This window comes from Balaenoptera acutorostrata, chromosome 2 (genome assembly GCF_949987535.1).
Source record: "Balaenoptera acutorostrata chromosome 2, mBalAcu1.1, whole genome shotgun sequence".
In the NCBI taxonomy this organism is placed as follows: domain Eukaryota; kingdom Metazoa; phylum Chordata; class Mammalia; order Artiodactyla; family Balaenopteridae; genus Balaenoptera; species Balaenoptera acutorostrata.
This window is the reverse complement of record NC_080065.1, coordinates 117,849,954-117,865,223: the sequence shown is the minus strand read 5'-3', so window position 1 is coordinate 117,865,223 and position 15,270 is coordinate 117,849,954. Positions and strand designations below refer to the sequence as shown.

The 15,270-nt window shown below is 52.8% G+C and overlaps 1 protein-coding gene across 1 annotated transcript; it reads right to left on the bottom strand.

Moving 5' to 3' along the window:
- Positions 1–2,237: 2,237 nt before the first annotated feature.
- CSF2 (colony stimulating factor 2) lies at positions 2,238–4,290 on the bottom strand. Its single transcript, XM_007188536.2, has 4 exons — positions 4,132–4,290; positions 3,993–4,034; positions 3,131–3,256; positions 2,238–2,345 (listed from the first exon to the last, which is right to left on the bottom strand). The coding sequence occupies exons 1-4, from the start codon at positions 4,288–4,290 to the stop codon at positions 2,238–2,240; spliced, it is 435 nt and encodes a 144-aa protein (XP_007188598.2).
- Positions 4,291–15,270: the final 10,980 nt, after the last annotated feature.

The following is a 15,270-nucleotide window of genomic DNA, read 5'->3' as shown; positions in this document are numbered from 1 at the left end:
TCCTAAAACAGGGTTGGGGACATTGAATTGGTGGTGGTGCCCAGCAAACCATCGGCTGACCCTCAACCTCATCCATCCCTGGTTACCCTGGCCAGATGGAGCCCTGGACTCAAATTCAGGCCCTACCCTGATTCTCCCACAGGAGACCCATGGGCCCTGTGAGCTTTGCAGTGGGTATCTGGTCTCCCCCCAGGCACAGGGCTGCTCTGGGACGGTGATCAGAGAGCCCGGCAAAACCTGGCCGCTGGTTCATCTGCTGGCTGTGCCAGAGACTTGATCTTCAAACTCCCAGCTTTCTCCCCAGATTTCTTGACCCAACAACTTTCGTTCTTATCTCTGCCCTGGGTGATCCCTTTCAAATGTGGTCAGAAATGACCATGGGGTGACTGCTTCTTACCTCACTGGTGTTCTGGGGCCTTTTGAAGAACCCTAGAAGTGGGAAAAGTTGGTTAGAAACCCAAAGGGCCACTGAGAGCAAAGTGATACTTGATGAAGACCCAGACTTATGTTGTACGTTACGCTGTCAGCCATGAGTTCTTCCTGAATCTCGGCACAGACTGCTGTGTGATTGTCCTGGAGAGACACGCTGGCTATCTTCATTGGGGTGGAATGGCTTCCCAAGCCCCAGGAGCACGTACAGGTACATGGTATGACTTGAGGGTGGCTCCAAGCTAATCCGAGCCCTGGACTTGATAGCATTTCTGTGAGGAGAGGTACCTATATACAGGAGTCTAAGGAAATGCTAAATCTCTTACCAGTTTATATGGAAGACAGAGAGGACCTACCTTATCTCTGGGCAAGATGTGTTTTTCATGCATTTTCTATGACTACAGCATACTTAGTGGATTCTTGTCTTTGCTGAAATTCAGGCTTTGTCTAAGAATTTTTATTCATGATCACATCTGAAGTCATGACCTTTCCGCCTGTGTGTGGGGCAGGTCTTTGGCCAGGACTGGCGCTGTCTGCAGGTGAGATAGCCAGAGCAGAGGGAGCAAGTAGGTGGAGAAAGAGCCAGGCAGGAGCTAGAACTGCACCAAACGAGCTTCCCCGGGCCCACCCATCAAGGTAAAGGCTGGCCCTGCTGCCCACTTGACACTTGGGGACACACCCTCTTCCTCACAGACCCCAGGAGGGACACAGGAGAAGAGGTTCAGGAACAAGTCCTCCAGCCCCATTGGCAAAGCAAGGAGAGGAAGGAGAGCTACTATTTTCTCAGCCTGAAGGCCGTGGATTTGGGGGGGGAAATGCCTAATTACATGCAAAACTTCATGTAAAAACAAAAACTAGCTCCCAAAAATGCCACACTAGAGCCATGTACCATAAATTATGAACTTACATTCTGACTCTCAAAGATTAAGATCACTCATCTTGGGGAAAGTTTGGTAAATATACTGAGCTCTGACCCCTGTGGTTTGGTTTCTTTTTCCCTGAACCAGTCTATCTGCTGGTTCAACTTGGGAGTGGCTGAAGCCCTGAGTGTGAGGGACAGGGCATGGCCACAGGGTCCAGGCCTCTGAAGGGCACAGGTGTTTTGCCCATTCAACCAGTGACCAGCCAAGCCCAGGAACCCCCCGTCTGCCCAGGAAGGATGATGCCCCTTTTCTGGAGAAAGATTCCCACTGTCTGGGTTACTTGGACTTCCAAGTGAACCTGGAAACCTCTCTCTGGGGTGGGAACCTTTGAGCATCCAGGGAAGCATGTCCAGATGTGCAGAATGTTACACCCAGGAGGGCTGTCACCTCCCCTGTGCTCTGACAGCACTGCCTATCCAGTTGTGCCTGATCTGCTGCAGGCCCCTGTTCCCTGCCCCAACTTCCAGCTTCCTGCCCTCCCTGACCTGGGTAGAGGAGAGCACCTTGAGCATTCGCTCATGGTAGAAAACAAACTGAAAAACTGCACAAATAAGAACAGATTTTTAATAATTTATTATTATGGTAAAACATCTTGAATAAATATGGGGTATGAAATTAAATACATAAATAAATAAATATTAAAATACATAAATATATAAATAAATATTACTGATCCCTGCCAGTGTAAAACATCTCCTGTTTCCCCTACCACACCCGTATCAGGGTCAACATGGCCCAGAGCAAGTCTGTGTTCCCTACAGCCCTGGCCCACCCTGTGGTCCCTCCAGGGTGAAGATCCTGGGTTTTGTTTGGCTCTTTGTGGATGGGAGGGCAGTGATCTGTGAGGTAAGCTCCCAGGCTGGCTTCTGGCTGGTCTGGCCTGCTTCACTTCTGGACTGCTTCCCAGCAGTCAAAGGGGATGGTAAAAAGAAAACCCTTCAGATTCTCTTTGAAACTTTTAAAGGTGATAATCTGGATTTCACAGGAATTTTCCTTAAGAAAGAAAAGAAAAAAAAAAAACTTGAGTCCAGGCATGAGTGGGTAATATGGGGGAAGCATCAGCATGTTTCTGTGCTGCCTCTTAGAACTCAGAGGCCAGAAGGCCTCTCTGGGGCCCACCTGCTGACCTGGGTCAGGTGACATGCTGCCACCCATGTGTCACCCAAAAGGCGCACAGCTCTGCCAATGGCAGCCGGGGCCAGGGGCCTGATAAAGTGCAAGCCGGAGGCTGGTCTGCTGGGCAGCTGGGCCACTGCCTCTTTGGTCCCAGGCCAGGGCACAGCAGTTGGGCCCAGGCCGTCTCTAGGAGCCCAGAAGGGGCAGGAGTCAAGGCCACAGGCCTCACTGTTTTCCCACAGGAAAGGAATGTTTGGGGCCTTTTTCCATTTCAGGTAAGCTTTCCTCCTTGCTCCCATGCAATCCAGGCATCCCAGGAGGGGCCAGGGGAAAGTCCTTTTAGGAGGTGGCACTTGGGCCCCAGAACTTCCTCTGGGCCTTAGGCAGGTCTTGAGTTTCCTTGTACTTGCCTCACCTCTGACCTCATTAATGGTAATAATAAAGATAGTAGCAGCTCCCGCTAGGGAGTGCCATAGGCTCTCGAGTCCAGGGCTTTAACTCCTAGAGTTGCTCCCTCTCAGGAGGGGCTAGTCATTACAAATCTGTTGACTCAGAAACCCTTTGGGGTCGTGAACACCCACAGCCAAAGGTCTCTCCCCAGCCATTCCTCCACCCTCCTAGAATGAGACCTTCCCGCTTGGGGACCTGATGTGGGCACTCACCTGGGTGGGGGGGCAGTGCTGCTTGTAGTGGCTGGCCATCATGGTCAAGGGGCCCTCGAGGCTAGTGAGGCTGCCCCGCAGGCCCTGCTTGTACAGCTCCAGGCGAGTCTGCAGGCATGTCGGCTCCTGGGGGAAATGTCCATTCTTTGGTGAGCAGTGGCCAAGTGTGCTCTGGTAGGCACAGGATATCCTCCCCATCACTCCTTCCTGTTCTCATCCCTATCTCCCAAGAGCAGGGCCTGGGAGGGGGCGCAGGATTATTCCTGACTAATCTCAGGCTGGACCCGGTTATACACACTGCCCTGTCCCCCTGTCCACTGCAGGCACGAGTCTGACTCGTCCTCACCACTCAGCTCAGGGCATTCCCAGCCAGCACAGCCACATTCCCTTGGCCTGGCATCTCAAGAGGGTCCCAGTCCCCAGAAAAAAGAGATCACTGTCCTCCCAGCATTCAGGGGGAAGGAGGAGGGGGGCCTCACCCAGACCTGCTGTGTGAGCAAAGTTTGTTCCTGAAACCCTTCTGTGCCTGTCAGTAGCCAGCACCGTGTCCACAGGGCTTGGTCTCAGGCCACAGTGAGTGCCCCAAGCCCACATCCCCTGTCTCGTGACATAACCCCCACTTACCCACCTGTCCCCTGGTGACCCCTAGCCCCTTGAATGCTAGGTCTGTCCATGGCTGGTCAGCTAATAAAGGAGCTCACGTGACTGCCACAGGGGCAAAGCCAGTGGCCTCCTGCGCAACCCTCCTTCTGGCAGCCAGCTGACTGGAGAGAAAGTGGACAACTCTGTGACGGTCCATCTACAATGGAGTCACTCCCCAGGGCCGAGGCCTTTGAGAAGTTGTGTCAGAGAGGTATCTTACCTGGGAGTCAAACATTTCAGAGATGACTTCTGTTGTTTCATTCTGTAGAAAAGGAAAATGTGTTATCAAGCTGACAGGCATGGCAGGTCCAGGCCAGCGAGGTGACCCAGGCGTGGCCTGTGCTCCCTCCCTCACTCACCATCACAGCAGCAGAGTCTTTACTGTGGTTCAGAATGCTCAGGGCCTCCTTGATGGCATCCACATGCTGCCAGGGCCAGGTGGCAGGGCTGGGTGGGTGGGTGGGTGCAGAGGTGCTGCAGACCACAGTGCTCAGGAGAAGCAGGTTCTGCAGCCACATCCTCCTTAGGACTTTAGCCTTTCTCTCTGAGCACTGGGCTCACTGGCAAAAGAGCTCTTATATACACAGTTAGAGGAAATGATTAATGGTGACCACAAAACACCAGGGAGGCGGGGGAACTACCTGAACTGTGGAATCTCCTGGCCCTTATCAGCTACACATGGAAAGGTGAGCCTTTCCCCCAGGTGGTCAGCCTTGGGGGGTTTCATTAATGAGTCTTTCCAAGAATTGGCAGCCCACCTGCCCACCTTCTTGAGCTTCTCCAGCCCTCCTGGGCAGTCTGACCTGCCAAGTCTTCCCCCTCCCTCTGAGGGGCCTCTGGGCACAGCTTGGACTTCCTGGCCTGAAGTGGCTGGGGGGCGGGGTCTGGGAGACATTGAATCGAGCTTCTACTCCCGCCCCCCTCCCCGGCTTCCCATCCTGCCTGTTATCCCAAGAGGCCTTTGGGCCGGCTGTGCCACACTGGGGCCCATTCCAACTCCAGCCTCCCCTTCTCTTCCTAGAGCCCGTAGCTGTGGCCACAGTGAGATACGAGTGTGAGGAGGACTCTCACAGGCCTGCCCCACTGTCCACCTAGGCAGATTCCAGCCAAATGACATAGTCCTGTGACAGCTCACCTCATCTCCCACCAAGGACCCAGAGCAGTCGGCAAGCTGTTCCCAGCCAGGAACCTCTGCCCCACAGCCCCTGTGAGCTGAGGGAATGACAACCATGTGCAAGTCCAGCCAGCAAGATTCCAGAACGTTACTCCATGGTAAGATCTCATCTAGCAGCAACAATCCTGGTTTACACAGCCGTATTCAGCTCCCAAGCTGCAGAGGTGAGTTGGGGCTCTCAGTGGGGGTGGGTCAGGGTTCTGAGTTCAAATCCTGCCTCCAACTCCACCTTGCTGAGTGACTCTTCCCTTGAGTTACGTGAACCTCGCTTCCCTCTGCAGGGCAGACTGTCCCCTCTGAGGTGGGCACTGTGCTGCTAGCTACAGCCTCTGGCAGGCGTTAGGCACCAACAGGGTCATGGCTGCATCCACAGGAGGTACAGGGGACAATGGCTTTTCAACCAAGGTCTTCTGGGCTTAGCTTCCTACGTGGCCCCTGCCCCAGCCCACCTCCAGTTCCAGAGGCCTCCCTCTGGAACAGGAACTGCTTCTGGAAAAGTCACAGGCTCTTGAGGGGCTGACAAGTGTTTGATTTTCACAATGGACTTTGGAGAGCACAGCACGAGTTGGTGTCTACTTCCCCATGCCATGAGTTTTGTGGTCGAAGGGGTATGGGTCCACACACTTAACGTTTCTGAGTGTCTGTGTGCCAGGGTGGTTGATGTCTGTACTTAGAGATGTGTCAGGAGGGGAGGATGTTTTACATGAGGTGCATCTGTGTGAGCCCCCATGCCTCTGCAGGTGCCCTTCTGATACAGGAGAAGCTCCCCACACTGGGAGCTTCTGGGCCCCAGAGGGTGATTTAACCTAAATTGATGGAGTCAGACATAAGCGAGGACATGCTGCTGAGCTCAAGTGGACAGCCCTGGGAAGCAGGTAGAGCTCATGGTCTGAATACTGTGGCCCGAGCTTGCAGCCCTGGCAAGTTTCACTGCATAGCAGGAGGGTTGTTGCCCTTGTACAGAGAAGCCAGGCCTTAGTCCTCCAGACCCCACTGGAGTCCCTGCCAGGATCTGGGGCACACCGCGAGGCCAGCCCTACCCTTCTGAACCTGATGGGACGTTCCTAGGTGGCCAGGCTGGGGGTGAGAGTGTGGAGTGTCAAGGCCCTGGCCCTTCCTCTACCTTTTCCATGAAACCTCTGCTCAGCCCCTACCAGGAAGCACTCAGCGGGGAACAGAGGGTCAAGGATACTGGGTGAAGATGCCACACAGAGTGGAGGTCTGCGTCAGACAGTGCCCTGGAGGCTGTGTGGTGGAGGATGGGGGCCACAGGCTATATGGAGACTGGCCCAGACACTGGCCATCACTCCCCTCTCATCCTTTCTTTCCAACAGGGAGACAGAGGTGGGAAGAGGGAGGCACCCTGTCAGCCAAAACAGAAAATATCCCCTTATGCAGCCCAGAACTCCCTTGTTAGGGAGTTGTTACCTGCAAAGCGGGCCTTCACCTCCTTGCGCACATAAACTAACTGGGACCCAGAGGTGGAAGTAACAATCCACAGTCATGCAGTGAGAAGTGGCAAAGCTTGAAGGCAGGCTCCAGCCCTGCATCCAACACAAAGGCAGCTGCTGTGCCCCCAGCACTGCACAGGGGACTTGGCACACCCTCGCTAAGACGTGGCCTGAGGGAGTAGGATGAGTGTGTGTTTAGGGAGAGGGAGTTGTGAGTTGATGGCCCCAGGGCTGGGAGGAGAGATCCCCAAGGACCCCTCCCAGTCATCCCAGAGACTTTGTGGGCCACCTCCCTCCCCTTCCCCACAGTTCACTGACCCCTTTATCACTACTCCTGCTGGGCCCTCAGTCTGAGTCCTGGGAGGGGGACTGTCACCCTTGTGAGGGGCTGGGGGGCCTTTGGGGGAGGTGCTGGAAGGAGGTAGGGGGCTCTCTCCAGGTACATAACAGGGAGCTCGGGGCTCAAGGCCAGGGCCCTCTGGGACCTGAAGAACAGAACTGGAAACAAGAGACAGACCTGCCCAAACAGGGCTGCAGGGAGCGTCCGAGGGAGCCCTGACACTTCAGAAAAGTCCTGAAGGAAGGTTGTTCCAGAACGAACCATCTTGCCCAGAATAGAAAGCTTGCATCTGCAACCTTGACTGGCCCATCAGCTCCAGAGGGACTGGTGAGGGAGCTGGGCCAGGCTCCCCAGGCTCCCACCCAGCACCTTTGCCTGGACTCCAGCCCCAAACAGAGAGAGCAGTGAGGGGCATCCTCAGGACTTTGGAAGTAGTAAAGGCTTCTGGTAATGATTTCTCTTCCTTTTAATTTTTAATGAAGCCTCCAGTGGGTTTTTTTTGTCCCAAGGAGGCAGATAAAGGCAGCAGCCCCTTCTAGCTATTTGATGACACTCCTAGCTGGGGATGAGCTTAAGGAACAGAGATTCACAGGTGCGGAATGCATTTCCAGCCCTGGAGGAAGTCCTCTGGGCGGGTGGGAGGCATAGGTTGGGGGAGGCAGGCTGGTGCACACCCACCCTTGGAGTGTCATTTCCTGAGTGTACAGTTGTATCTTGGGAAACAGCAAGGAAGCTCCAAGAACCAAGGAGTGAAGTGAAAAAGGACATCTCATTATCCTTGGCCCCACCTTAAAGTTGGCATCCCTGGGCACTACCCGAGGCCTGGCTCGCTCTGTGCAGTGCTCTGGTGCTGGGAACTTCCTCTTCACCAATGACTTCCATATGTCTTGTGCCATGACTTCTCTCTGACCTTTGGGCCCATGTGGCCACAACTGAGTCTTCTGAAGTTCCCCTGGCCTCTCAAACTGGTCACATCCAGTCCAGTCTGGACTGGCTCCCCAAACCTCTCTGATACCTTGGGTCTCCCCCATCACAGCAAATGGCCTTGCTGTCCGCCCAGCTGCCTGAACCAGAACCCCGATGTCAGAGGTTCCTCATTCACCTCCTACCCCCAACCCACACACCCAGTGAGTCCCCTCAAGGCCTTCTCTTAACTTGCTTCACTCTCATTTCATGACCGCCCCCTCCTGGCTGTTCATTCTCTGTGCACATCTTGGTTGGTACCCTTAACACTGTGCCCATGAGTCTGGGCCTTGTCCTCCCTACCCACTACCCAACATGAGCACCAGAAGTGAGATCTGAGTGCAGGGGGCTGTGGGGTCGGCCACACCTCCAGCTCCCTGGAAGCTGGGCTATATGGATGTAGAATCCACACACACATGGTTGGGGGTTAACCACCCTCAGGTCCTCCCAGACCAATCAGGATTCGCCAGTGCCAGGGGTCTGGGGATACCCAGAGAGCAGAACAAGAATTGCTCTTCTGATCAGCCTGGCCTTTTTGAGATGCATCTCTGGAGACTTAGAGGAGATGCAGGAAGGCTCCAACTGGAGCTGCAACCACAAAGGTCAAAGATGTAGCTTTGTGTGTATGGTATGGCCTGAGGTGACCAGAAACCCCTCTCAGGAAGGACGAGCCATTCACTGGGTGTTCCTGAGGGTGATGCAGGACCCCATGAGCCCTGAATCTGGGTGGTGGTTGGGCTCTCCACCTCACCACATCTGTCCAGAAAGATGCAATCTAGGGCTGCAGCTGGGCAAAGGGTGGCTATCCCTGAAAATTCCAGTAAGGCTGAGTCCTCTGCCCAGTTTGGGCTTTAGAAATCTCCCAAAGTGGGGGGGGAGAGGAGAAGAAAGGTTGAAGCACTACCTCCTCCCTGGGAGGATTCCCCCACAAAGTTTCCTGGGACAAGCAACAATTTCCTCTGTGAGGCAGCGATAATTAAACCCATTGTACAGATGAGGGAGTTGAGGATCAGGGAGAAGGAACTTTCTTGGGCTACCCAGGGATCAGTGGTGGAGAGTCCATGCCTGAGACAGAGAGATGCCTGGATGGCAGGCTCTGCTGGGGAAATTGTGCCTTTGGCTCCCAGGACTTCCCGGGGACAGTAACACACTCTAGCTTCCCTGCCCACACCTGGAGGAGTCTCCCTTTACAGCTGCCCTGAGGGGGACATCCCTCTGCTGGTCTACCCAGGTGACCAGCATTTCCTGGCTTTCTGATCCCTGAGATAGAAGACATCAGGGGAGCAGGAACAGATATGGGTTCAAATCCCATCTATGTCATCAGTGATAGTGTGGACTGGGTGGGCCACTGATCTCCTGGTCCTCAGGTCCCCAGGGAAGACAAGGGGTGGCAGGCCCAGGGAGGGTGAGATCAGCTGAGATGCCTGTGCAGAGGTCCCATGGGATGTGAGAAACTGTAAGGCCCATTTCCTTCCCCTTCATAACTTCCCCTGTGAAAAAGATTCCAGGGAAGCCACAAGCCCCTAATTTCCCCTGGAGTCTGTGGGAGGGACACCCATAGGAAACCCCTTCCAGAGGGTTTTCTCCTGACCCTGTGGGAAACGTGCCAAAAAGGAGTCACACTGCCCATCTAGGTCCTCACCACCCCCCCCCCCGCCTTAGCACACCTGCTCAATGTTACTGCTGTCACTTTCCATGCCATGCAATCTAGGAATGCCTGCCCATGTCATGGCCTCAGCCCTGATGTCATCTTTCCAGAAGAAAGATGTGTGGCTCCCCACAAACCTCACTGCCAAACCCATGGACTCCTGTCCTTCACGTGCCAACTTCAATGCCCATAGGCCACCCTGCTGGTGTGGACCTCTCCTTGTGGCTCCTGCTCCTTTCCTACTCTCCCAGGACCACTGGCCACTGGCCAGTCTCTCGCCCAGCTATCATGCCTCTGGCCCCTCAACACTGCTGTCCTGGCCTTCAGCTCTTCTTCCTGAATAACACTCTGTGGCCTTAGCCATCACGTGAACAGGGACTGCTCCCAGTCTGTCTCCTACACATGTAGCCTCTGAACCGTCGAACCCTCCTGTGGGCCCTTAGACCCTGCAGACCTGCTTTTTCATCCCCTGGGTCCTCACCTTGGACACATGGACAGTAGTTCCAACTCTTCTCGCTTACACTCCACAGCACACTTTGTAACCTGCCTCCTCTTCACCATACCTGTTCCTAAAACTCTCTGCCTGTCTGTGCCCCAAACATTCTCCCCCTGTCCTATCCTCCTCCTCCCTCCGACAGCCGGACTTGCCCGCCTGACTCTACTTGCCCTTTCAGCAAGCACTGGGAGGCAGCATCTCCCAGGAAAGGAATCTGGCACCTGGGACCACCAAGCTGGGACAAGTGGTTCCTTGAGATTCCTCAGCTCTGAATACCCCCCATCCCAGCCTGGACCATACAATGGGAGGGTCCACTGCTCCCCTACAAGACTGAAAGCCTTCGGGACCAGATGGAGGGCCAGTGGGAGGGTCCCATCCTCCTCCTCCCCAGCACAGGGCTTGGTGCAGATAGGAGAAGTTTGTTGACTAATTGTCTGAGCTGTGACAACTCATTTCCAGGAGGAAAGTCACCTTCCATCTCAGAGAGGCCACACCAGCTCTCTGCCTCCCTGGCCACAAGCTTAGCTGTAGAGGCTTCTGGTAAGGGTGGATTTAGGTTTCCTGTGCAGACCTTTCCCCAGTACCCCAACACTGCCCCACACCCAGCCCCAGGAGGCAAACTCTGCCAGGCAGTCTGGGTATTCAAGGTCAGCAGACTGGAAATGACTCAGTCAAACGGATTTTCCTGGAAAGAGCCAGCTGACAACACGGCTACAGAGCACTTTCCTCCCTAGTCCTGCCCCCTGTCCTGGGTAGGAGGAGGTGGCCCTGCCAAGGGCCCAGGGCCTTGCCTTGTAGGAAAAAGCAGCCATTGAGTCCGGCCCTCAGCCTGGGGAGAACAGAGTCACATTTATTGGATGCTCACTGATGTGGGGTGGACTTGGCCAAAGTGTTTCCCCCACCCCCATTCAAGGCTCAGAGCCCCTCTGAGGGATCCATTGTTTTATTACCGTGCTCAAGGGAGCCCTGGTCCTTTTCCCCATAGGGGTCAGGACAGATGCAGCAGAAGGAGAAGGAGCACCCTACCACCATCACCCCCGGATGTGGACCCTCACTGCCAGCACTCTGCCACCAGTGCCCCATTACCAGGTGCTCTTACAACCCCGTGCTTCCCACCTGGGCACGGGTACGGGCACAGCCACACTCCTTTCCTGGCACAGCTCCCCTCAGAGGTACACATCTTCACTGTCACAGTCTGCTGTCCCTGGCTGCACCACTTCATCTCTGGCATGGCCCATGTGGTGCCCTCCAGGGCAGGGTGAGTGGAGACACTCGCCCACTGTCTGCTGAAGGAAGTCCCAGGGGCGGCATGGTCAAGGGTGCCATGGTCAAGGGCGCCTGTCTGAGTAGGAGGCAAGAAGGCCTCAGGCCAGGATTCTGTGGACCCTGGGGAGTAGGGAGGGCTCCTGGAGGGCCACAGCATGAGCCAAGGCTGGAGGTGGAAGTTGAGTCTGGGATCTCTGAGGAGCTGGGTAGGAGAGAGGAAACCTTGACTACCAGTCAAGGCAGGGGGTGGCTATGAGCCAGTGGTCTCTCTCTCAGAAACTCCATGAGGCGTGGGGATGGGAACGAGCCTGGATCTAAGCCCAGTGTGTGTGCGTATGTGGCGGGTGCTGGGTAGGAGAAGTGACAAATGTGCATATAGAGGATTTTGGCGATAAACATGTGGTGGTTCAATGAATGGAGGATGGAGCTGAGGCACCACGGCTGTGCTGTGCGCCCCTGGAGCTGAAACCAGGAGGTCTTGGAGCCAGTAGGTACCTCTGGAGGCCTGGGTCCAGTCAAGGAGGAGACCCCAGGTGGGCCCTAAACCAGACTTAAAGGGCTCCTGTGCTTCAGTGGGCATTGGCCAAAGCACTGTGGCTTACGGATTCAGAGGCTCTGGAGTCATATTCTCTGGGCCTCATTTTTTTTTCATATGTAAAATGAAAGCAGTCATAGACTTCATCTGGTCATTGAGGGGATTCTGAGTCCCTTTGCCTGATCCATCATCCCCTCCATGAGCCTGACCTGAGGTTTTCAAGGAGAAAATTGAGGCCCCAGCCCATGGTGAGAACTCACTCAACCCTCCACTCTGGCCCACACAACCTCTGCCTCTCCCTCCCTCCCTCCCTCCCACCATGGCCCCAGGGATCCCGCTCTGCTTGGCTGGCCCCTCTTTCCTCCAGCTTCTCTCCCTCTGCCCTGGCTTTTTCCTTTTGGCATTAAAAACAGTGATGTGGCCCCGTCCTATCCCTCCCCCTCCATACACCCCCGACTCCTCAGGCATGGTTGTCTAGTCTTGCTGTCTCCACAGTGTCCAGGCCAGGCTGGGCTAAGCTAGGCAAAGAGAGGGAGGAATCGCGAGGGACCAGGCTGAGACCCAGAGGTGCGTGGGGCTCCCTGACCAAGGGAGCTCTGGGGGACTTGTCTCTATCTGGCCACCCGGCACCCACACTGTGGCCCTATAAACTGCCTAAACTCTCCTGTGACCCCCAACTCACCCTATGCTCTTAGACCTCCACACCCTTACTCCCTGGTGCCATCTGCCTGACATCCTTCTCTGCACCTCTGGCTGCCTGGTGAACTCCTACTCCTTTATCAAGCTCCCTGTGCATTACCTCCTGAGAGAAGCACCTCTGACGAGATCCACACCCATTCATCCATCGCTCTGTATGTAATAACCCCTACCACACCATCCTGGGCCAACTGGGCATGGCCAAGAGGTCCCCGGAGGCCTGACTCAGTGTCTCCCCAATCCCCTTCCCCAGCCTGGGTAAGCCGTGGAGGGTCCTCAGGGTGTTTGCTGAACTCAGTCAAATGCAGATTCAAGGCCAGGGTGGGAGGAGCAGAACCCCTTCCTGGAGCAAGAGGATTCACACCATGGAGGGAGGTGGGCAATACCTCTCTGAGTTCTCTCCTCAGGCATTTGGCTTCCTGGCAATTTCTCTTTGCTTTATTTTTCTGTATTTCAAAGTTTATCAGTAAAGCTCATCTATGCTCTCTCATATTGCCCTCGCAGTAAAAAAAAAAACTATAATTTTAAAAAATTGAAGTATAGTTGATTTACAGTGTTTCAGATGACAGCAAAGTTATTCAGTTTTAGTTTTATATATATATATATTTTTTCTTCTTCAGATTCTTTTCTATAATATTTTTAAAATTAAAAAATAAAATTCCTGGTTGAGGTTATCTACTTTCCTGCTGAAGAAGCACCTTGGATTTGGGAAGGTGGGAACTTTGGCCTTCACTTGGACATTGTGGGACTTATGATGGGGCTTTGGTGCCCCCTTGTGGCAACTGAACCTATAGACCTGGCACTAAGGACAGTCTGGGCAGGCTCTGAGAAAAGACCTGCAGGAGAGACTTAAGCACCCCAGGGCCTCCCGTTGGGTCATGGAGTCATCAGCCCTCTCCCTGAAGGCAGATGGACATGATGTGAAAATACCCTAATTTGACTGGGAACTGACCACCTGTTGGTTCTGGGCCCCAGGACCAGGGCTGTGCTTGGGCCTGGTTGTGTTAGACCCAGGCAGGGTCTGAGGTTTGGGGTCAAGGATGAGCCTGAGTGTGCTGGGCTCATGTTCGTCCCACTTCAACCTGAAGCAGCCTGGACTGCTGTACAAGAAGGGCGAGGAAGAGCCCCCAGGAAATCTGAAAAGGCCCACCCCCTTCTCAAGCATGTCACCTCCACCCAGGTCCTGCCTATGCTGACTTCACACTCCATGTCCTCTGATCTTTCTGCACCAAGTCTGTGTTGTCTGACCTGACCACTGACCCCCACCTCCTGCAGTCATTCGCCACTAACACAGGTTGTGGTTTTGGGTTTTTGGGGGGTTTTTTTATTTTTTATTTTTTTATTAACACAAATGGTAGATAGTTTCACACTGATTTACATCTTTCTTTTTTCCCATTCTTAACCATGAAGTAGTTAATTTTATAACAAAATATACAGATATAAAGTGAGGGAGGTAGATAGCTAGACAAATACATAAATGTGCCTATAGTCAGAAACGAGATAGCATCCACTTCATAACTATGTTATTTAACAAATTATCTATTAAAGGACATATAGATTGTTATTATAAAACATATATCAATAGAGTAATAATTCTCATATATACACACGTATGTATATAACAAATAATCACAAGGTATGCCTATCACATTTAAGCAGATAATAGCAGCTTACCTTTCAAAGAGTTTGAAAAATTTACACTTTCATCAAGAATAAATGAGAATGTCTCTTTTCTACAGTATACTCATTTTTAAACACAAGGTAATTCTAAGTAATATTTTTAAAATAAAATGTGAACAATTAAAATACAGCATTTAAAAAACTCTGGTATGTAGACAATAAGAAAAAAAGAAAAAATGTGTACACTATGACAATTTCATGGGTTTTTTTTTTTCAGGAAAAAATATATACACACCAATGTAGGTTCTGAATTTTTATAAAGCCTGAGGAGGGAAGGGAGAGAAACTGAGGGAGAATTGTGGGCTCTTCCTTCTGTTCCATGAGTGCTGTCAGCACATTTCAGTCTCCAGGCACTGGCTGTTATTCCCTCTGTCCAGAGTTCTTTCCTCCCTGATTGCTGCATGGCTGGCACTTTCTTGTCATTCAGGTTTCAACCTATATGTCCCCTCCTCAGAAAGACCTTCCCAGGCCATTCAATCTAAAGCAAGCTCCCTGGACACCTTCCGTCTGTCTAGTCACTGCCATATTCCCAGTGTCTAGTAGAGGGCCTGACACATAGGTGTTCAACACCCAAAGCTCTTATGGGACTTCTGAGGAGTCAGAGAGGATGACATTACTCCTTAGCATGGTGACAGAGGAAAGTTTGCTCTGCCTCTTCTCCCCTGAACCCCCAGACAGGAGGAAGTGCACCTGGGCAGGGTGCAGGGGAACCAGAGAGGGAGGCACTCAGAGCTAAAGGGTCAGTGGGACCCCAACGGTCAGGTGGCAGACTGAAGCCACATTCAGTGATGCCCCAGTCTCCATCATTCAGGTCAGTCTGTGCCACCTCAGGGCCACACTGGCTGTCCTTCCATTGGGTCCCTTCCTACCCACCTGTTTCAGAGAAGAGCTCTGTCCTGGAGTAGTGTGGATAACCCAGAGGTATGCAACATTTGAGCTGGTCTTCTTTTCCTCCATGTATTCATTTTTTCTTTTTCAATAGGATTCCAAATCCCCCTAAGCACAGACACTTCATAGTAAATTAAAAAAAAAAAAAAAAAAGAATTACTGCACACATTTTCGCATCCTTTATAATATACAGGAGACTGTTTCTGTCTGACTTGTCTTTATTATGTTATTCCTGGTCTACTTTAATAAGAAAGATTTCAGTCTGATCTAATTCAAAATCTACATTGCACCTTCTCTTTCTCTACCTTCATTCATCCCTTTAATGACTAGGCATTAGAAAACGTGCTGGAAAAGGGCTCTT